The 15994-nt window shown below is 38.8% G+C and overlaps 2 protein-coding genes and 1 long non-coding RNA gene across 5 annotated transcripts in view; 2 read left to right on the top strand and 1 right to left on the bottom strand.

Moving 5' to 3' along the window:
- The window catches only part of LOC147845203 (uncharacterized), a 449333-nt gene that overhangs the window by 292481 nt on the left and 140858 nt on the right, over positions 1–15994 (top strand). The gene's annotated exons all lie outside the window — the stretch shown is intronic.
- LOC147845195 (uncharacterized) lies at positions 905–15732 on the top strand. The gene is made up of 2 exons (XR_015943033.1): positions 905–3743; positions 11926–15732. It is a non-coding gene; the product is annotated as an uncharacterized LOC147845195 (long non-coding RNA).
- Positions 11156–15994, bottom strand: part of LOC137487288 (uncharacterized) — a 372332-nt gene continuing 367493 nt past the window's right edge. For 2 of the 3 annotated variants that reach the window (XM_087250262.2, XM_088650549.1), the window contains one exon: positions 11649–13567. In XM_087250262.2, coding sequence (XP_087106388.1) covers positions 12504–13567 — 1064 coding nt within the window. In that variant the 3' untranslated portion in view covers positions 11649–12503. Of the gene's footprint in view, positions 11476–11648; positions 13568–15994 lie in introns of those variants that run through there. The other variant, XR_015484149.1, reaches the window with a different exon arrangement.

Raw genomic sequence — 15994 nt, 5'->3', positions numbered from 1 at the left:
ACCTGTTTAGTGGTAACTGTAACCAAGGGATGTGACACTGACAACAGAGTTAGGATCCAAATGCAGGTTTATTAAGGTGGTCAGGCAAGCAATGGTCAAAACAGAGGCAAACAGACGTATAAAGGCAATCCAGAGTCATAGTCAATAGGCAGGCAGAGATAAACAGAATAACAAGGCAAGGGTATAAAATTATTTAAAAAAAAAAAAAAACTTTTAAAAAAACCTGCAAAACGAGACAAAGGAAACACATTGTGATGTAAAGACTCAGTGACGGGAGTATGTGCTGCTTAAATACTGTGTGTAATTAGTCCTTGACAATCCTCCGGTGGTGTGTGTGTAATCAGTCAGGATGAGGAACATGTGTGTATTTGTAGTTGTAAGCTATTGTGTGTGAATTCCAGTTATCCATAGAGTTACGATCGCTGGTGACATTGTTGAAACATTATACTTTAAAATAATTATAAAATTACAAGCTATTGTTTTATTTTACTTCCAAGAACATTCTCTTAAAAGACAGGAAAATGTTCTCTAAAACATTCTAATCCCGTTTAATGGTACCATTGTTAAGATATTATACTCTTAATATTTTCAGCAGGTATTTTGTTCTAGTTCCCAGGAAGCCTTCTATAAAGTCAGGAAAATCCCAGATAGAATTTTGACATTCCCAGAACATTCTCAGAATGTCCCTGTTGGTGTTAAGGTCATGGTCAGTAACGTTCCCAGAACGTTCTAAGAAGGTCATTCTTTAAAGGTGTGGGGGATGTTATTTTGGGGACCTTCACAGAACATTCAGGATGTTCTCAGGACGTTTAGGGGACCGCTAATATATCCCTCTAGGCCTCTATACACTACATTCCCATAACGTTTTTAAAATGTTCAGGGAACCGACTTAGAATGTTATTTTTTGTTCTGAATGTTAGAGACAGAGAGAGCTTAATCAATAAAATGTTATTAAAGTTGGCTTTATTGGCAGAAAACAAAGCATTTGTCAAACAATTAAATTTTTATATGCTGTTTCTGTTTGTGTGCAACTCTTAGTCAATTTCTCTTTCGTCCAGTTGTCTTTCTGCTTCCTGAAACAAAGCACAAAGACCAATATTTTACAAATAAGTTCACTTTGTATTTAATTTTTTTTTATTTGCTATTTAAACAAAGTGATGCAAAACGGGAAAATTATGGTTGCGCTGGTCTGAAAATAGCAACACATTGAGGCAAACACGTCTTGCGCCTTATTGCGCCAGGTGTATGTTAGGGCCCTCAGTGTCACTTGATCGAGACCTGCTTGAAGAGGTGGTCTCAGTACGGTTTCAAACAAACCCTGGAGTGGTTTGTTTGTGGTGAGAATATGATTTGTACTAAAACAGGCCCAATCGCAAAAAGGACTAATTTGGACTTTGGACTAATCCAGCTGCCGTAGGCCGATGCGCTGTGCATTATTTGATATGGAGGAAAATATTTGTTGACAGCGCTTTACCAACGGAGAGAGAGGGGGGGGACCCTAAAAAACATGTATAGTTTGTCTTAAGCAGGCATAGAATCCAATTAAACATTGACAAAAAACTTTCATCTACACATAAAGATGTAATTAAAAGCCAAAACTTTTATAAACACGAGCTCACTACTTTAGCCTAACGCTAGCGTTACCTATGCTAAGGTGCTAACCATCTGTATAAAATAAATATTTGAAAGAAATATGTTAATTACCAGTAAGAAAAGAGTTGGGAACATTTGTATGTAATATTTCAGTGCTTTTAGGGACTAATCTTACCTGAAATTGGTGAAAACAGCCACATGACCAGTTCTGTTGACAGCCAGATTGAGTGCTGTTTCTTAATCTATTCGTATACTTAACTTTATTTATGCATTTATTTTCTTATTTTTTGCTTGTTTGTTGTATTGCTTATCTGTTAGAACTCATATTGTATTGCTATCAACAACAAGTGACAGAATTTCTTTCTGTCATTCCAATCACAACAAATAACTAATGCAAGTCCTGCAGGATTTGTCACTTGCTTGGATCCATTGTAAAGCCTGTAAGAAATTCCTGCACATATCGTCAATGTGTCCTACAGGACTTTATAATTCCTGCAGGACAGCAGCTTTCCTGTAGGGAAAAAAATATTCTTCAGGATTCCTGTAAAAAGTACTGCATGATTCTAAAACCTGTAGGAATTGTCTGCACATATTGTAAATTTGTCCTGCAGGATTTTATAATTCCTACCGGATACCAGCAGGTTCCTGCAGAAAAAAAGAAAAAAAAATTCTGCAGGATTCCTGTAGGCTATTTTTGTAAGGGCCTGCACTTTTTACAAATAATCTGCAAGCAGAAAAACAGGAAACAAACCTTAAATTGTCTCAACCCTCACTGTAAAAACTTATCTATAGAATTCACGCAATAAATCTGAGGTAACAATTTTCACAGACTTTGGTTGGGTAGATTTAATCCCATATTTTAAGTATTAACTATCTGAAGTAAAAAGTTATTAAATACTTACATAAATTAGGTAAAAAAAATATCTTACATTTATATTCAACAGCTACTTATTCTGTAAAAAAATATATATTTAAATCATAGTTTATTCATATAATTTACTTAATAACGATTACTGTTTCAGAGAAGGTAAAATGTACCTCTATAATAAAGACATTCAAATGGGTTATCAACTCAATGTTTTATTAAATAAATAAATAATCCTAAAACACACTCAAAATATAGTGAAGCACAACAGCTTTACACAACATTTCAAGTAATGAACCTGTTTTATAACTCACTGATCTATCAAATGTTTCAATAATGTTGGATAATAAAACATATACCTGTTTTAGGACATCCAGATCAGAGCAGAAAAGAGAAAGGAGTACAGAAGGGAGCAAAAAATTTTTAAATGATAGGAGGTAAGACAGTGGAGCAGTATGTAGTGCTGTTGCCACACAGCAAGAAGGTCGCTGGCTCGAACCTCGGCTCAGTTGGCGTTTCTGTGTGGAGTTTGCATTTTTCCTCCAGGTGCTCCGGTTTCTCCCACAGTCCAAAGACATGTGGTAAAGGTGAATTGGGTGAGCTAAATTGTCCGTAGTGTATGAGTGTGTGTGTGAATGTGTGTGAGGATGTTTCCCAGAGATGGGTTGCGGCTGCAAGGGCATCCGCTGCGTAAAAACTTGCTGGATAAGTTGGCGGTTCATTCCGCTGTGGCGACCCCGGATTAATAAAGGGAATAAACCGACAAGAAAATGAATGAATGAATTATCGATGCTGTAAAAGGTCCCTTATAAACTGTAAATAGTCACATAACTTGTTCGTCAGAAGATTTCAGTGGCTGAACAACACTTCTGTGCATATAACCCATTCATAACAACCCAGTCTACATCAGCTCTGCATGACTGAAAGATTTTTAAACATAACATTACCTGTCTAACAGTAATACTTCAGCCATGCTGTCTTCCTTCCTCCAGCGTGCAAAACTAACTCCAATATTGATTCAGGATTTGTAAAAGTTTTGATTCTGCATTTGTTTTGACTGTGGCTTGTGTAAACGCTCATCAGTGGATCTGCGTGGACATGTGCGCAGTAGTTCAAATCTACATTTGTTCACAGTTTGGGCTACTTATCAGAATTATGGGAATATTTTGCCTGATATTTTTTTTTTAATAAGATGAAATTTTTTTGTTTTATCACTTAAAAAACTAAAAAAATGCACGTAAATACATTTAGATTTGCATTTGAGTACTGAAATTAGCATGTAAGTGTAACGGGTCCCACAGGAGTGGAATCCGTCCTGCGTTGTGTTGTTGTTTTTCAATAAAGGACTCCAAACCTCTTACCGCTTGGCACTGTCTTTATTTTCTGCACAAATAGAAAATGTGTTGAAAACATGCATTCTGTGATTATGATCTTCATTAAACAACCGTTTAATGTCTCCATTAACCACGAGACAACCTTCTCTCAGCTCAGAAGGAAGTGAACTGCGATAGCGATTTCTTGAAAGAACATGTATTAAACTAATCTGCTTAACATAAGACTAAATTAATATTAATGACATGAAATCACAAAAACTACCAACAATACAAAAACATACCTGCACAAATAGAAAATGTGTTGAAAACATGCATTCTGTGATTATGATCTTCATTAAACAACCTGTTGGCACACGAGGAGTAATTACAGCATGCTAATATGTGCTAATCTCACTCACAAATGCAAACGATCTCAATCACAACCATTTAGAACCACAGTTTCATATTTCCACATCACAGAGTATGTTTAGCGAAGCAACAAACATTTTAGATTTAAAATATACAATCAACCGTCAATAATATTACCGTTTAATGTCTCCATTAACCACGAGACAACCTTCTCTCAGCTCAGAAGGAAGTGAACTGAGAGAGCGATGAGCGCGCACACAAACGAGTATACACTCTTAAAGTGACAGTACACTTGAACAGGTCCTGAAAGTCACATACAAGCATGAACTCAAAACGATAAAATAATATATATAATAATATCAAATGAAGTAAATTAAAGTTATACTCAATAGAAAAAAGGATTTTGAGTGAAAATAATATTACCAAAATAACTCTGTTACATTCACCCCTCCTTATTTTCATCAAAATCTTTCAATGTACCAAAAAGACATTCCCAGTGAACACGATACTAGCACAAGTGACTCACAAATCTAATTCACGAAACCAACATAAAAGTTACCTCAATTTCAAGGTTAAGGAAAACAAGAGGTTGATCAAGTCTCAAATTCCCTATAAGTTAATGTGATGCCTAATACACCACACAGCACTTGGCTCTATTAAACTTGACTTGTCACAAACAATGTCAGTACTATTAAATTACTAAGACTTCAAAATGAATTCTCAATTTAAACAACTTGAACTTTTGAAACTGGCATCTGCACCATAGATTCAATCAATCTGTTTACAGATTTAACTATCCTTCCAACTCTCGTTCTAACAGGCTTGACAAGATCAGCATTTTCAGCACCTCTCAACGATGGATCACTGCACAGTAAGTCAGGAGAGCCAGGTAAGTATTGTGCAATTTCATTTGAATCTTGTTCATGTTTCTCATTTGTAGGCAACTCATTGGCAGCACCAGGAGATTGATGGATATCTGCATCCACTGTGTCTACCTCATCCAAATCATGAGAGTTTTCTAAATCTACAGGTAAAGTCACATGAACCACAGGGTTGCAGTCTGATTCACAAACAGGAAGTGGGTAAGGATAGTCAGAGGAAGATTGAATTGAGCTCTCAGTGAACGAAACAGCAGACAAGTCTTCGCTTGAGTCCTGATCTGCTCCATTCTGATCAGACTCCACAATGATCAGTGGCTGATTATTTTCACTGGTACTTTGCTCTTTATCAATTCCAACAATTGGCAAGAAATTCACTTCCAGTAAAAGATTCCTATGCACAACTTTAGTGCGGCCTGATGCATCCCTTATCCTATAAACATGAATGTCAGGATTCACTTCAACAACAGTAAACACTCCGTCTTCCCATTTGTCGGCCAACTTCCTTTTGCCTCTTTCTGATTTATTAGCCACCAATACTCTATCCCCCACCGACAAGTGAGTTCCTCTAACACGCTTGTTGTACTGATTAGCCTGATGTCTTTGCTCGACAGAGGAATGCTTTTGAGCGATATCCATAGCATTTTTCAAGCAGCACAGTAAAGACTTGACATAAGAGTCGTAATCAGCAATGTCGGGGTTATCGAGTACTTGATTGAACATGATGTCAACCGGAAGTCTGGGTATGCGGCCAAACATCAAAAAGAAAGGTGCATAACCTGTAGTTTCGTGAATAGTTGCATTGTAAGCAAATGTGAGAGTTTGGATCTGTTGTGGCCATTGACATTTCTCTTTTAAAGGGAGCGATCGAAGCAAATTACCCAAGGTTCTGTTGAAGCGCTCCGTGCCACCATTGCCCATTGGGTGGTAAGCTGTTGTGTGAGATTTTGCGACACCAGCTAGACGAAGAAGCTCTGCTATGAGATTACTCTCAAAATATGTGCCCTGGTCAGAGTGTATGCGTTCTGGAAACCCGTAGATGCAAAACACATTGTCCCAAAGCTTTTTTGCAACTTGCTTTGCTGTTTGATTAGCGCAAGGGAATGCATGAGCAAGCTTGGTGAAGTGGTCAGTAACTACGAGGACATCCACCGAACATTGTTTGCTATTTTCTGCTGACCAAAAATCTATGCACACCAACTCCATCGGGGCTGTGCTCTTGATATTCTCCAAAGGGGCACGAGCAGCAGGTTCTGGTGACTTTGCAAGGACACACCTTCGACAGCATTGAACATATTCTCTGATATTCTTTTCCATATCAGGCCAATAAAAGCGTTGTCTTGCAAGTGAAATAGTACGGTCCTGCCCTTGATGGCCTGCGAGATCATGGATACCAGACAGAGCTTTGTTCCTCAGACTATCAGGCAGTACATACTGTAATCTTTTCCTTTTAGTCAAAGGGTCTTTCGTCACTCTATATAACACATCATCTCTAACTTCCAACTTACTCCACTGCTTCAACAGTCTTATTACTTGAGCACTTGCACCATGCCTTTCTCTTCTTGATGGACGTCTCTGTCTAATCAAGAATGACAACACCTTGGATATAGTCAGATCTTCCTGTTGACTGTCCTTGAGCTCCTGGGCAGAGTGCACTGGTAAAGTCTCCTGACAACCCGATATCATCTGAACATGATGGACTAAATGAAGGGCTCTTGACTCTGCTCCGTCTGTCCAACTGCAGTGTGACTGACAAAGAGCTTTGACTTCATCCACGTTGTAGTCAACACTTTGCGAAAGACACTCCATGGGCTGATTTGGCTGAATATGGCTACTGACCCTGAAAACATCGTGAACGGAATCTTCGCCTATCCCACTGGCCTCCTGCATCAAGTAAGAATACGGCTCATTCAACAGTCTCCGTCCAATTGGCTCAACAAAAGGGTCGCGACTCAAGGTGTCCGCCACAACATTAGCTTTTCCGGGCAAATGTTTCAGGTCAAAAGTGTATGCCGCCAGTTTGGAAACCCATCTCAACTCATAAGCATCAAGTTTTGGCTTAGTCAGAATATATGTGAGAGGGTTATTATCCGTCCAGATGGTAAATTTGTGGCCTTTCAGCCAATGGCTGAACTTCTCACATACACTCCACTTTAGAGCCATAAATTCTAGTCTATGAGCAGGATATCTGCGCTGCGATGTACTGAGGGTCTTGCTTGCAAAAGCAATGGGTCTGGCTTGTAGTTCACCTTTTGGCACTTGGGACAATACAGCCCCTAGCCCGTCCAATGAAGCATCAACAGAAAGAATGAAGGGCTCATTGAAGTCAGGATGTGCAAGCATGACACACTCCAGTAAAGCAGTCTTAAGTTTGTCAAAAGCGACCTGACACTCTGTAGTCCAATCTGCAGGGGTAAGTTTACGGTAAGTGCCTTGAAACTTCCTTTCCTTAGACAATTTTCCTCTTCTTTTCTGTCCAGCTGTAAGGCCGAAAAGAGGTTTAGAGATAGATGAGCAGTTTGGAATAAAGTGTTGGTAATAAAATACCATGCCAAGAAAAGACTTAATCCTTTTGACAGACGGTGTGCAGCCATCATTATCCATCAGATCATGAGCAGTCATCCTTGTGATGACCTCCACTTTTGCTGGATCAACTGACACACCTCCACTGTCAATGATATGGCCAAGGAATCTTACTTGACTTTGAAGTAGATGACATTTTTTAGGTGAAAGTTTCAGATTGTTCTCCCTCAGTCTATCAAACACTGTACGCAGTCTGGACAGAGCCTCACTTTCAGATGGTGCAAAAACAAGGAGATCATCAAGGTAACATAGAAGCTTTGAAAAGTTCAAGTCTCCGAAGATCCCAAGCATCATTCTCATGAAGGAGGCTGGACTATTACAAAGCCCCTGAGGCATTCGATTATATTCATGAAGGCCTAGCGGTGTAGTAAAAGCCGTATATTTTTTGTCCTCCTCACTCATTGGAATATTATAAAACCCTGACGTGAGGTCCATAGTGCTGAAGAAGCAGTTTCCTCCAAGCGCAGCCAGGCAGTCAGCCTGGTGAGGCAAGGGGTGTGCGTCTTTCATAGTTCTGGCATTTAACCACCTGAAGTCTGTGCAAATACGCAATCCACCATCCTTTTTCCACACCATCACTAATGGTGATGCGTACTCACTTGAAGACTTCCTGATGATACCTTTTTCTTCCATGTCAGTGAGAACTTGCCTTAATTTTTCATAGTGGGCAGGAGGTACTCGCCTATAAGGCAATCGAAAGGGTCGATTATCCGTCAGTCGTATTCGGTGCACATATCCAGTGGCTTCACCACAGTCCAATGGATGCTTGGAGAAGATGTCTTGGTAATCAGCTAGTAACTGGGTAAGTTGAGATTTACAATCATCACTTATCTGACTCCAGTTGACGTCAATTTCCTCAAGACCCAGGTTCAGCAGATTTTTATCAATGTGGTCAGCTGCACAGGAATTACATGAATCATCTGACTTGTTTTCCACTAGAGTAATGTGCAGTCCCTGAAAAATCTCAAAATCTTCAGATGCAATACACGGAAACACATCAGCCATTTTGCTGTTCCTCTTCAATGTGATCACTTTATTTGTCGGATTCATAACTGTCATAGGCACCCACCTGTCACCCCAAAGTGGTACAACAAGACGACCAACTAGAATGTCTCGAGGCATAGCTTTTGAATTGGTCGGCTCAACGATCACTGTGCTGCCTGGCGACATGGGCACATTAGATGGCAAACGGCCCCAGACCAAATGTTCATGCTTTGGTAAAAGTACCACCGCTTGAGTGAGTTTGACAGTGCCTATTTTGTCAGGAACAGTTTCTCCTTTCCAACGCTCAACACCCGTAAACATTGACAAGAACTGCTGAACGTCTTCATCAAACTTATTGTCAGGTCTAGAAGCAATGTCCCAATAATCATTGTTGTTCTTCAGCTCATGAATTAAGTGTTTAATGATATTAGAGCCCAGAATAAGATCATCACGCTGGCCAGGCACGACCAAGCAAGGTGCAACACACCGAGTGTCAAAGAACTGGATCTCCAAATCATAGAAACCATCAGGCTGGGTTTGCTGACCTCCACAGCCGATCAAGACAATCTTTTCTTCTGAATGCTTTTTTTCAGGCAAAATGCCTGCAGAACTAATTTTCTCCACAGCATGTTTACTGATTGTGCAAGCCATAGAACCGGAATCAATCATTCCGTTAAGAATAACGTGGCCATTGACACGAACAGGAACATAGAAAAGGCTACTGAAGGCTTCGACTTTCTGACTAGATTGTACAACTATCTTGGTCCCTCTAGGAGCACTATTACAGTTTTTCTCATAGAGCTGGGCAAGATCGCATTCTTCATGAAGGTATTTAGTATCCATACCCACATCACCCCTTCCATAATGCGGGTTCAATAGTTTAACTGGTTAGGTGGTCTGCCAGCCCCACTTTCCAATTGATGCTGGTTACAATCAGCTCGCTGAGGGCAGTCCTTTTTCCAGTGTCCAGGAGTTAAACACTTCAGACATCTGTTATCCTGTCTACAATGTGACACCGTTGAATGATCCAAAGATCTACAAACCCTGCATGGTTTGCGGTAAGTCTGAAATGTTGTAGCTTGATGATGTGGGCTAACTTGGAATTGGGTCTGTTGAGTGACAAGACGGTCCAATAGACTCACTAGACTTTTCATGCAAGCACTGTCACTGCCAGACTGCACCATAGGAGAAGGTGGAATGGACAAAGGAGAGTTAGAAGCAACTGTCTCAACAACATCAGGACTCTGAGTGCAAGCTCTATGTTCAGTTATATTCAAACTGCGTAAATTAGTGAAAGTCCTAGCTTTCCTCTCTTGCATATGTTCATCAAGTCTCTCCTGTATCTCACCAGCTGACCATTTCTCTGCTGATTTGAATTTGAAGACATTAGAAAGAGACTTATCTGGGCAATGCTTAATAAACATCATGCTGATTTCATGACTTGGATCACAAACGCGCCGACCTTGTCTCTCCAGGCATTCCTTGGCAACATCCATTGTCTTGTTCAGCCTGATCCAATACTCCATTGCATCTTCAGATGGCATCGGTAAAGTATTGTAAAAATCGGCTAGGGGCATACTAGAATAGGAGATGGTGCTGAAATGCTGTTTTAAAATGTCAAAGATCAAGCGAGGTTTACTGGTGCAGTCAGCAGATGTGTTATTACACAATTTAATTTTCACTACATCACCTGCTTTCCCCATTAGCCTATCCAATATTTCTTGTGACTGCTCATCAATCGGAATAGCACGTTTTCTCAGATACAGGGACATAATATTTTCCCACTCTTGTACAGTTAGTTTATCTGAACCATCGCCCCTAAATATTGGTGGCTCTTTTACATCTGACTGCATCACTAGTTTGACATTAGACAGTGTCATCTCAGCTGGCTGTTCAGAATTACTACGGTTTGTACTGTTATCAGAACGTAGCTGAGCAGTAATAGACTGTCCTAATTTTTCAGCTATTTCACTGATGAGTGAACTCAAATCTGGATTTTGGTTAATCGGAGATGGCATGGCACGATCAACATATCTTGTAGAAGTCAGAACAGGTGTATCAAATGCTCTGCTAGTAGGCCCTGGCATCCTAGGTTCAGAAGGTATTCTGAAAAAACCCCTTCCCCTACCAAACTGGATACTTTGGTCAAACACCTCATTGTCCTTCATCTCTTCAGCAAAGCTATTAACGCCTTCTGCCATATTGCTGTATTGTACCAATTAATTATCTTCAAATTTAAATCAATAAATGAACTGAAATATTGTACTGAACAATGGCAATCAATAACAGTAACCAGTCAGCAAATGTATATTTCAAAAGTCCGAATTCAGTTCGAAAATGTCTTCTGTGAGAGAAAAAAAATGTATATAGTCCACCTCACTTTATATAAAATAGTCCTTTTGTCTTTGAAAAGTACCTAAAACCAGTCCATGCAGCTTCCACGGCGAGCGAGCAGACGTCGGTCTTCAGATGGATCCTTAAAAGGTCACGGCACCATTGTAACGGGTCCCACAGGAGTGGAATCCGTCCTGCGTTGTGTTGTTGTTTTTCAATAAAGGACTCCAAACCTCTTACCGCTTGGCACTGTCTTTATTTTCTGCACAAATAGAAAATGTGTTGAAAACATGCATTCTGTGATTATGATCTTCATTAAACAACCGTTTAATGTCTCCATTAACCACGAGACAACCTTCTCTCAGCTCAGAAGGAAGTGAACTGCGATAGCGATTTCTTGAAAGAACATGTATTAAACTAATCTGCTTAACATAAGACTAAATTAATATTAATGACATGAAATCACAAAAACTACCAACAATACAAAAACATACCTGCACAAATAGAAAATGTGTTGAAAACATGCATTCTGTGATTATGATCTTCATTAAACAACCTGTTGGCACACGAGGAGTAATTAAAGCATGCTAATATGTGCTAATCTCACTCACAAATGCAAACGATCTCAATCACAACCATTTAGAACCACAGTTTCATATTTCCACATCACAGAGTATGTTTAGCGAAGCAACAAACATTTTAGATTTAAAATATACAATCAACCGTCAATAATATTACCGTTTAATGTCTCCATTAACCACGAGACAACCTTCTCTCAGCTCAGAAGGAAGTGAACTGAGAGAGCGATGAGCGCGCACACAAACGAGTATACACTCTTAAAGTGACAGTACACTTGAACAGGTCCTGAAAGTCACATACAAGCATGAACTCAAAACGATAAAATAATATATATAATAATATCAAATGAAGTAAATTAAAGTTATACTCAATAGAAAAAAGGATTTTGAGTGAAAATAATATTACCAAAATAACTCTGTTACATAAGCAAACAAATCACTGATGTTCTCATTCACAATGGCGACACAGGGTTTCCCATAAAATGATTTATTTGTAGTAATGTTGGAGTTTTCACATGAACGTATATTTAAAGGCGAGCAGTTGTCTATTGAAAGTTTAATTTCTTCTTTTAAGTTTAATTGTCTTCATGAAGAAAACTTGTTTCTTTTCTGAGATTAGTCCATCAAAATAAATGTGTAGTGTTTTAAAACCAAAGTCTTCATTTGTTACCCACAACACATCAATATTTGATCAAGTCAAAATCTTATAATCTGAAACAAATCTCATCTGTCGTAACTGACAAAAGGCATTGTGTAGTCTGAACAGGCTTTTAGTGAGTCTTAAAGATAACGACGAAGATAGCAGAGGTAAGAATCTCTTGTCCTTTATAGGGAGTCAGGAATCATCTGATTGGTGAATGGTGTTAGCCAATGCTGGACCAGTCGTGAACAATAATAAGCATGTGATCCTCTCGAAAGTAGTTTATAAATAAACTTCATGTCAATGAACAGCCAAACTACATGAAAATGCTGCCGTTTTGAATATACTCGTGTTTGTGTGAAGGTCTCAATGTTGAGGACTCTGCTCTGCATTGTGAAGCTTCATGTGAGCACTAAGGTTTATTTTTTGTTTAAAGCTCTTTCCACACTCACTGCATCTAAAACGATCCTCTCTTGAGTGAGTCTTCATGTGTTGCTTAATGTAGTCTTTGCGTGTGAGACTCTTTCCACACTGATCACATATGAACACTATGATTCCAGAGTGACCATCCATGTGGTTCATGAGGTTAGCTTTACATGTGAAGCTCTTTCCACACTGATTACATGCAAACAGCTTCTCTCTGGTGTGAGTTTTCATGTGGTTAATGAGTGAGCTTTTACATGTGAAACTTTTACCACACTCTGTGCATGTGTAAGGTTTCTCTCCAGTGTGGATCGTCATGTGGGTGTCAAGCTTTTGTTTTTGAGCAAAACTTTTCCCACACTGAGTTTTTCCTTCATTGTGAATTCTCATGTGGCCTTTAAGGGTGCCACTTTGCTTAAAACTCTTTCCACACTGTTGGCATGTGTAGGGCTTTTCTCCAGTGTGAATCCTCTTGTGCGCTGCAAAGTTTCCTGCATAATAGAAGCTTTGTCCACACTGTTGGCATGTGTACGGCCTATCTCCAGTGTGACTTCTCATGTGGCCTTTAAGTGTGGCACTTTGCTTAAAACTCTTTCCACATTGTTGGCATGTGTACGGCCTCTCTCCAGTGTGAATTCTCATGTGGCCTTTAAGGGTGCCAATTTGCTTAAAACTCTTTCCACACTGTTGACATGTGTACGGCCTCTCTCCAGTGTGAATTCTCATGTGGGTCTTTAAGCTTCTCTTTTTACCAAAGCTCTTTCCACACTGTTCGCAAGTGTAAGGTTTCTCCCTAGTGTGAACTCTCCTGTGAACACCAAGGTTACGCTTTTGAATTAAACTCTTTCTACGCTGTTTACTGCTAAAATTACACTCAGTTTTGGATTTCCGAGGTCTTCCGAGTGATGAAGTCTTTTCAGTCAGTGTGGGTTTTTCATCAGCTGTTATTTCTTGGTGTTGCTCTTCCATTTTATTGCATTGAGTCTCTTCTTTCAGCACTATCAGGTCTAAAAAAGAAAAAAGAAAAGTGAACTTTAGTATGAAGGCACAAAGCGACAAGCATGAAATGGATGTTTCACCCAAAAATTAAAATGACCTCACCATTTACTCTGCGTCTTTTAAATATTTCCTTTCTTCTGGAACACAAAGTAAGCCAGCATTTTTTCACAATATCTTCTTTTGTGTTCAGCAGAATCAAGAAACTCAAAGATTTAAAGCCACACGAGGGAGAGTAAATGGTGAGGCTATTTTCATTTCTGCGTTAACTATCCCTTTAAAGGGTTCCTATTATGAACCTTTTTTACAGGATGTAAAGTAAGTCTTTAATGTTTCCAGAATGGGTCTGGGGTTTCAGCTCAAAATCAGATCATAAACCTTGCAGAATATTTCATTTTGGGGGTCAGAGGAAAACCCAGCTCTTTTTGTGCCTGTGGCTTTAAATGCAAACGATCAAATGCACTCGCTCTAGATTACTCCTGTTGTGTTCCCTCATGCGTGTCTTCCAATCAACATTTTTAACTTGCTTGGAAGACCTAATTGAGACAAATCCTGCATGTTCATAGCAATTACGGATAATTCAGCTTATATTTGTAAGTTTGCATTATTGTTTATAACTTATGCAAATGTTTCCCTCTACTGGGTTGCAGCTGGAAGGGCATCCGCTGTTTAAAACATATGCTGGATAAGTTGGTGGTTCATTCCGCTGTGGTGACCCCTAATGAATAAAGAGACTAAGCTAAAGGAAAATGAATCAATGAACTTATGCAAATGCTTAATGCCACATTTGCTTTAAACTGTAGTGATGAGAATATGGCAAGATGACATACTTTGCTACTTGTTTTCATTCATTTGTACTTTTGTCTCAGTTTTCTTGCCTTTGTGCATGTCCCGAGGCTTAGCTGAAGACCTATATGGTGACATTTTATATACCCGACAAGATGCAGAAATGCCATTTTAAAAAGGTTACCTGCTGTTTGTCTAATCGGGAACAGTGACAATGTAAATATACAAATAAAAGCATTACCCCAGGGTTTACCAATGTGAAACGTCTGTTAATGAACACCCAGGATTATTTTATAACCTCTAGGGGCTGTTTCATAAAAGTGGTTTAAAAAAGCGGGAATTAAAGTCAAAAACTTGACTTTAGTGAGCCGAACTAAATGTCCACACTTTAATTGGTTCCATAACTGCAAGTTGAAGATCATTTGATGTAACTAATCTGAGTTCAGCTTAAATAATCTAGATAACTACTCGTGCACGTTACTGTCATGAAACCCTGAAGGTCGAGCACAGATGCATCATTATGATTATGTTGTATGCTACCTTGGCAACTACGATGAATGAAAGAGCTCTGAAACAAGACACCACAATGTTCACAGCGAGGGCATAGCATTTGATTCAAATATAAGTTCAAATATATAATAATTTAAACAATCAAAAAGTACGGCTTGAAACAAAGCAAGAAAGAGGGCTGACAGGAAACTGCAGATTTTAAAATATAGGTCATTATTTAGGCCTATTAACAATAAGTTAAATATTTGTCACAATACATTGAAATATTTGCTTGTGCGCAAGAGAGAGAAAACACGCTCACTGCAAATTGTAGCTTGCAAGGAAAAGTCTTAATGCATTGGAGGTATACTGTAACATTCAAAATGTACTTAACGTCAGCACAATAAGTTTCAAATAATGGCCACAAAGAGGCGTGCACACACAAGCAGTGGGATTTGTTATTTGCTCTCGAAACTGCTGCAAATTGCTGCTTTCTATTTAAAAACATTTGTTGCCCTTTGAAAACATTTGTTTATTTAAAGTGCTGTCAAAATTAGAGGGTTAACTCATGCAATTAATTTGATATATATATATAAAATATTTTAAAAAAATGAATGCAGTTGCTGTTATACTTCCTGTTGTAGTCATGCAAAGAAATATGCATAAGACCAAAGAAGCACTTTTAGAAGGAACGTTTCAGTATAAAATAATTAATGAAAAAAATTAATGCTGCATTACCAGGCTTTCCAGCATTACATCTAATTTAGTACGTTTCATTTTTAATCTTTAGACTTTTGCTGTAATAGAAATTGATACCCCATACCGAACGGAAAGAAAAACCTCCGCATTTCGTGACTCGGTGTTCCTTTAAGGTAATAAAAAAACAAAAAAAAAAAACAACTGTTTACATGGTGGACTCTTAATAAGAGTATTAATCACATTAAAATGGGAGTATTGGTGTCCATATAAATGTACTCAGTGAAAGTGCCAGATAATGTCGCGAGCTGTCCAAGACATCTGCATTCGTCTGCCTTTAAGATGATTCCATGTGCGCTCAAATGATTTATTAAGTTTGATGTGTTTCCTCCTTAAACGCAAATTTTGTACAGCGCCTGCTTCACGTTGCTTTGTCAGAATCCTTGTGAAATACAGCCATACTTAAG

Source organism: Danio rerio, chromosome 4 (assembly GCF_052040795.2).
Source record: "Danio rerio strain M-AB ecotype USA chromosome 4, GRCz13ab, whole genome shotgun sequence".
Lineage (NCBI taxonomy): Eukaryota > Metazoa > Chordata > Actinopteri > Cypriniformes > Danionidae > Danio > Danio rerio.
The sequence above is the reverse complement of the archived record's forward strand: the minus strand, read 5'-3'. Positions and strand labels throughout refer to the sequence as shown.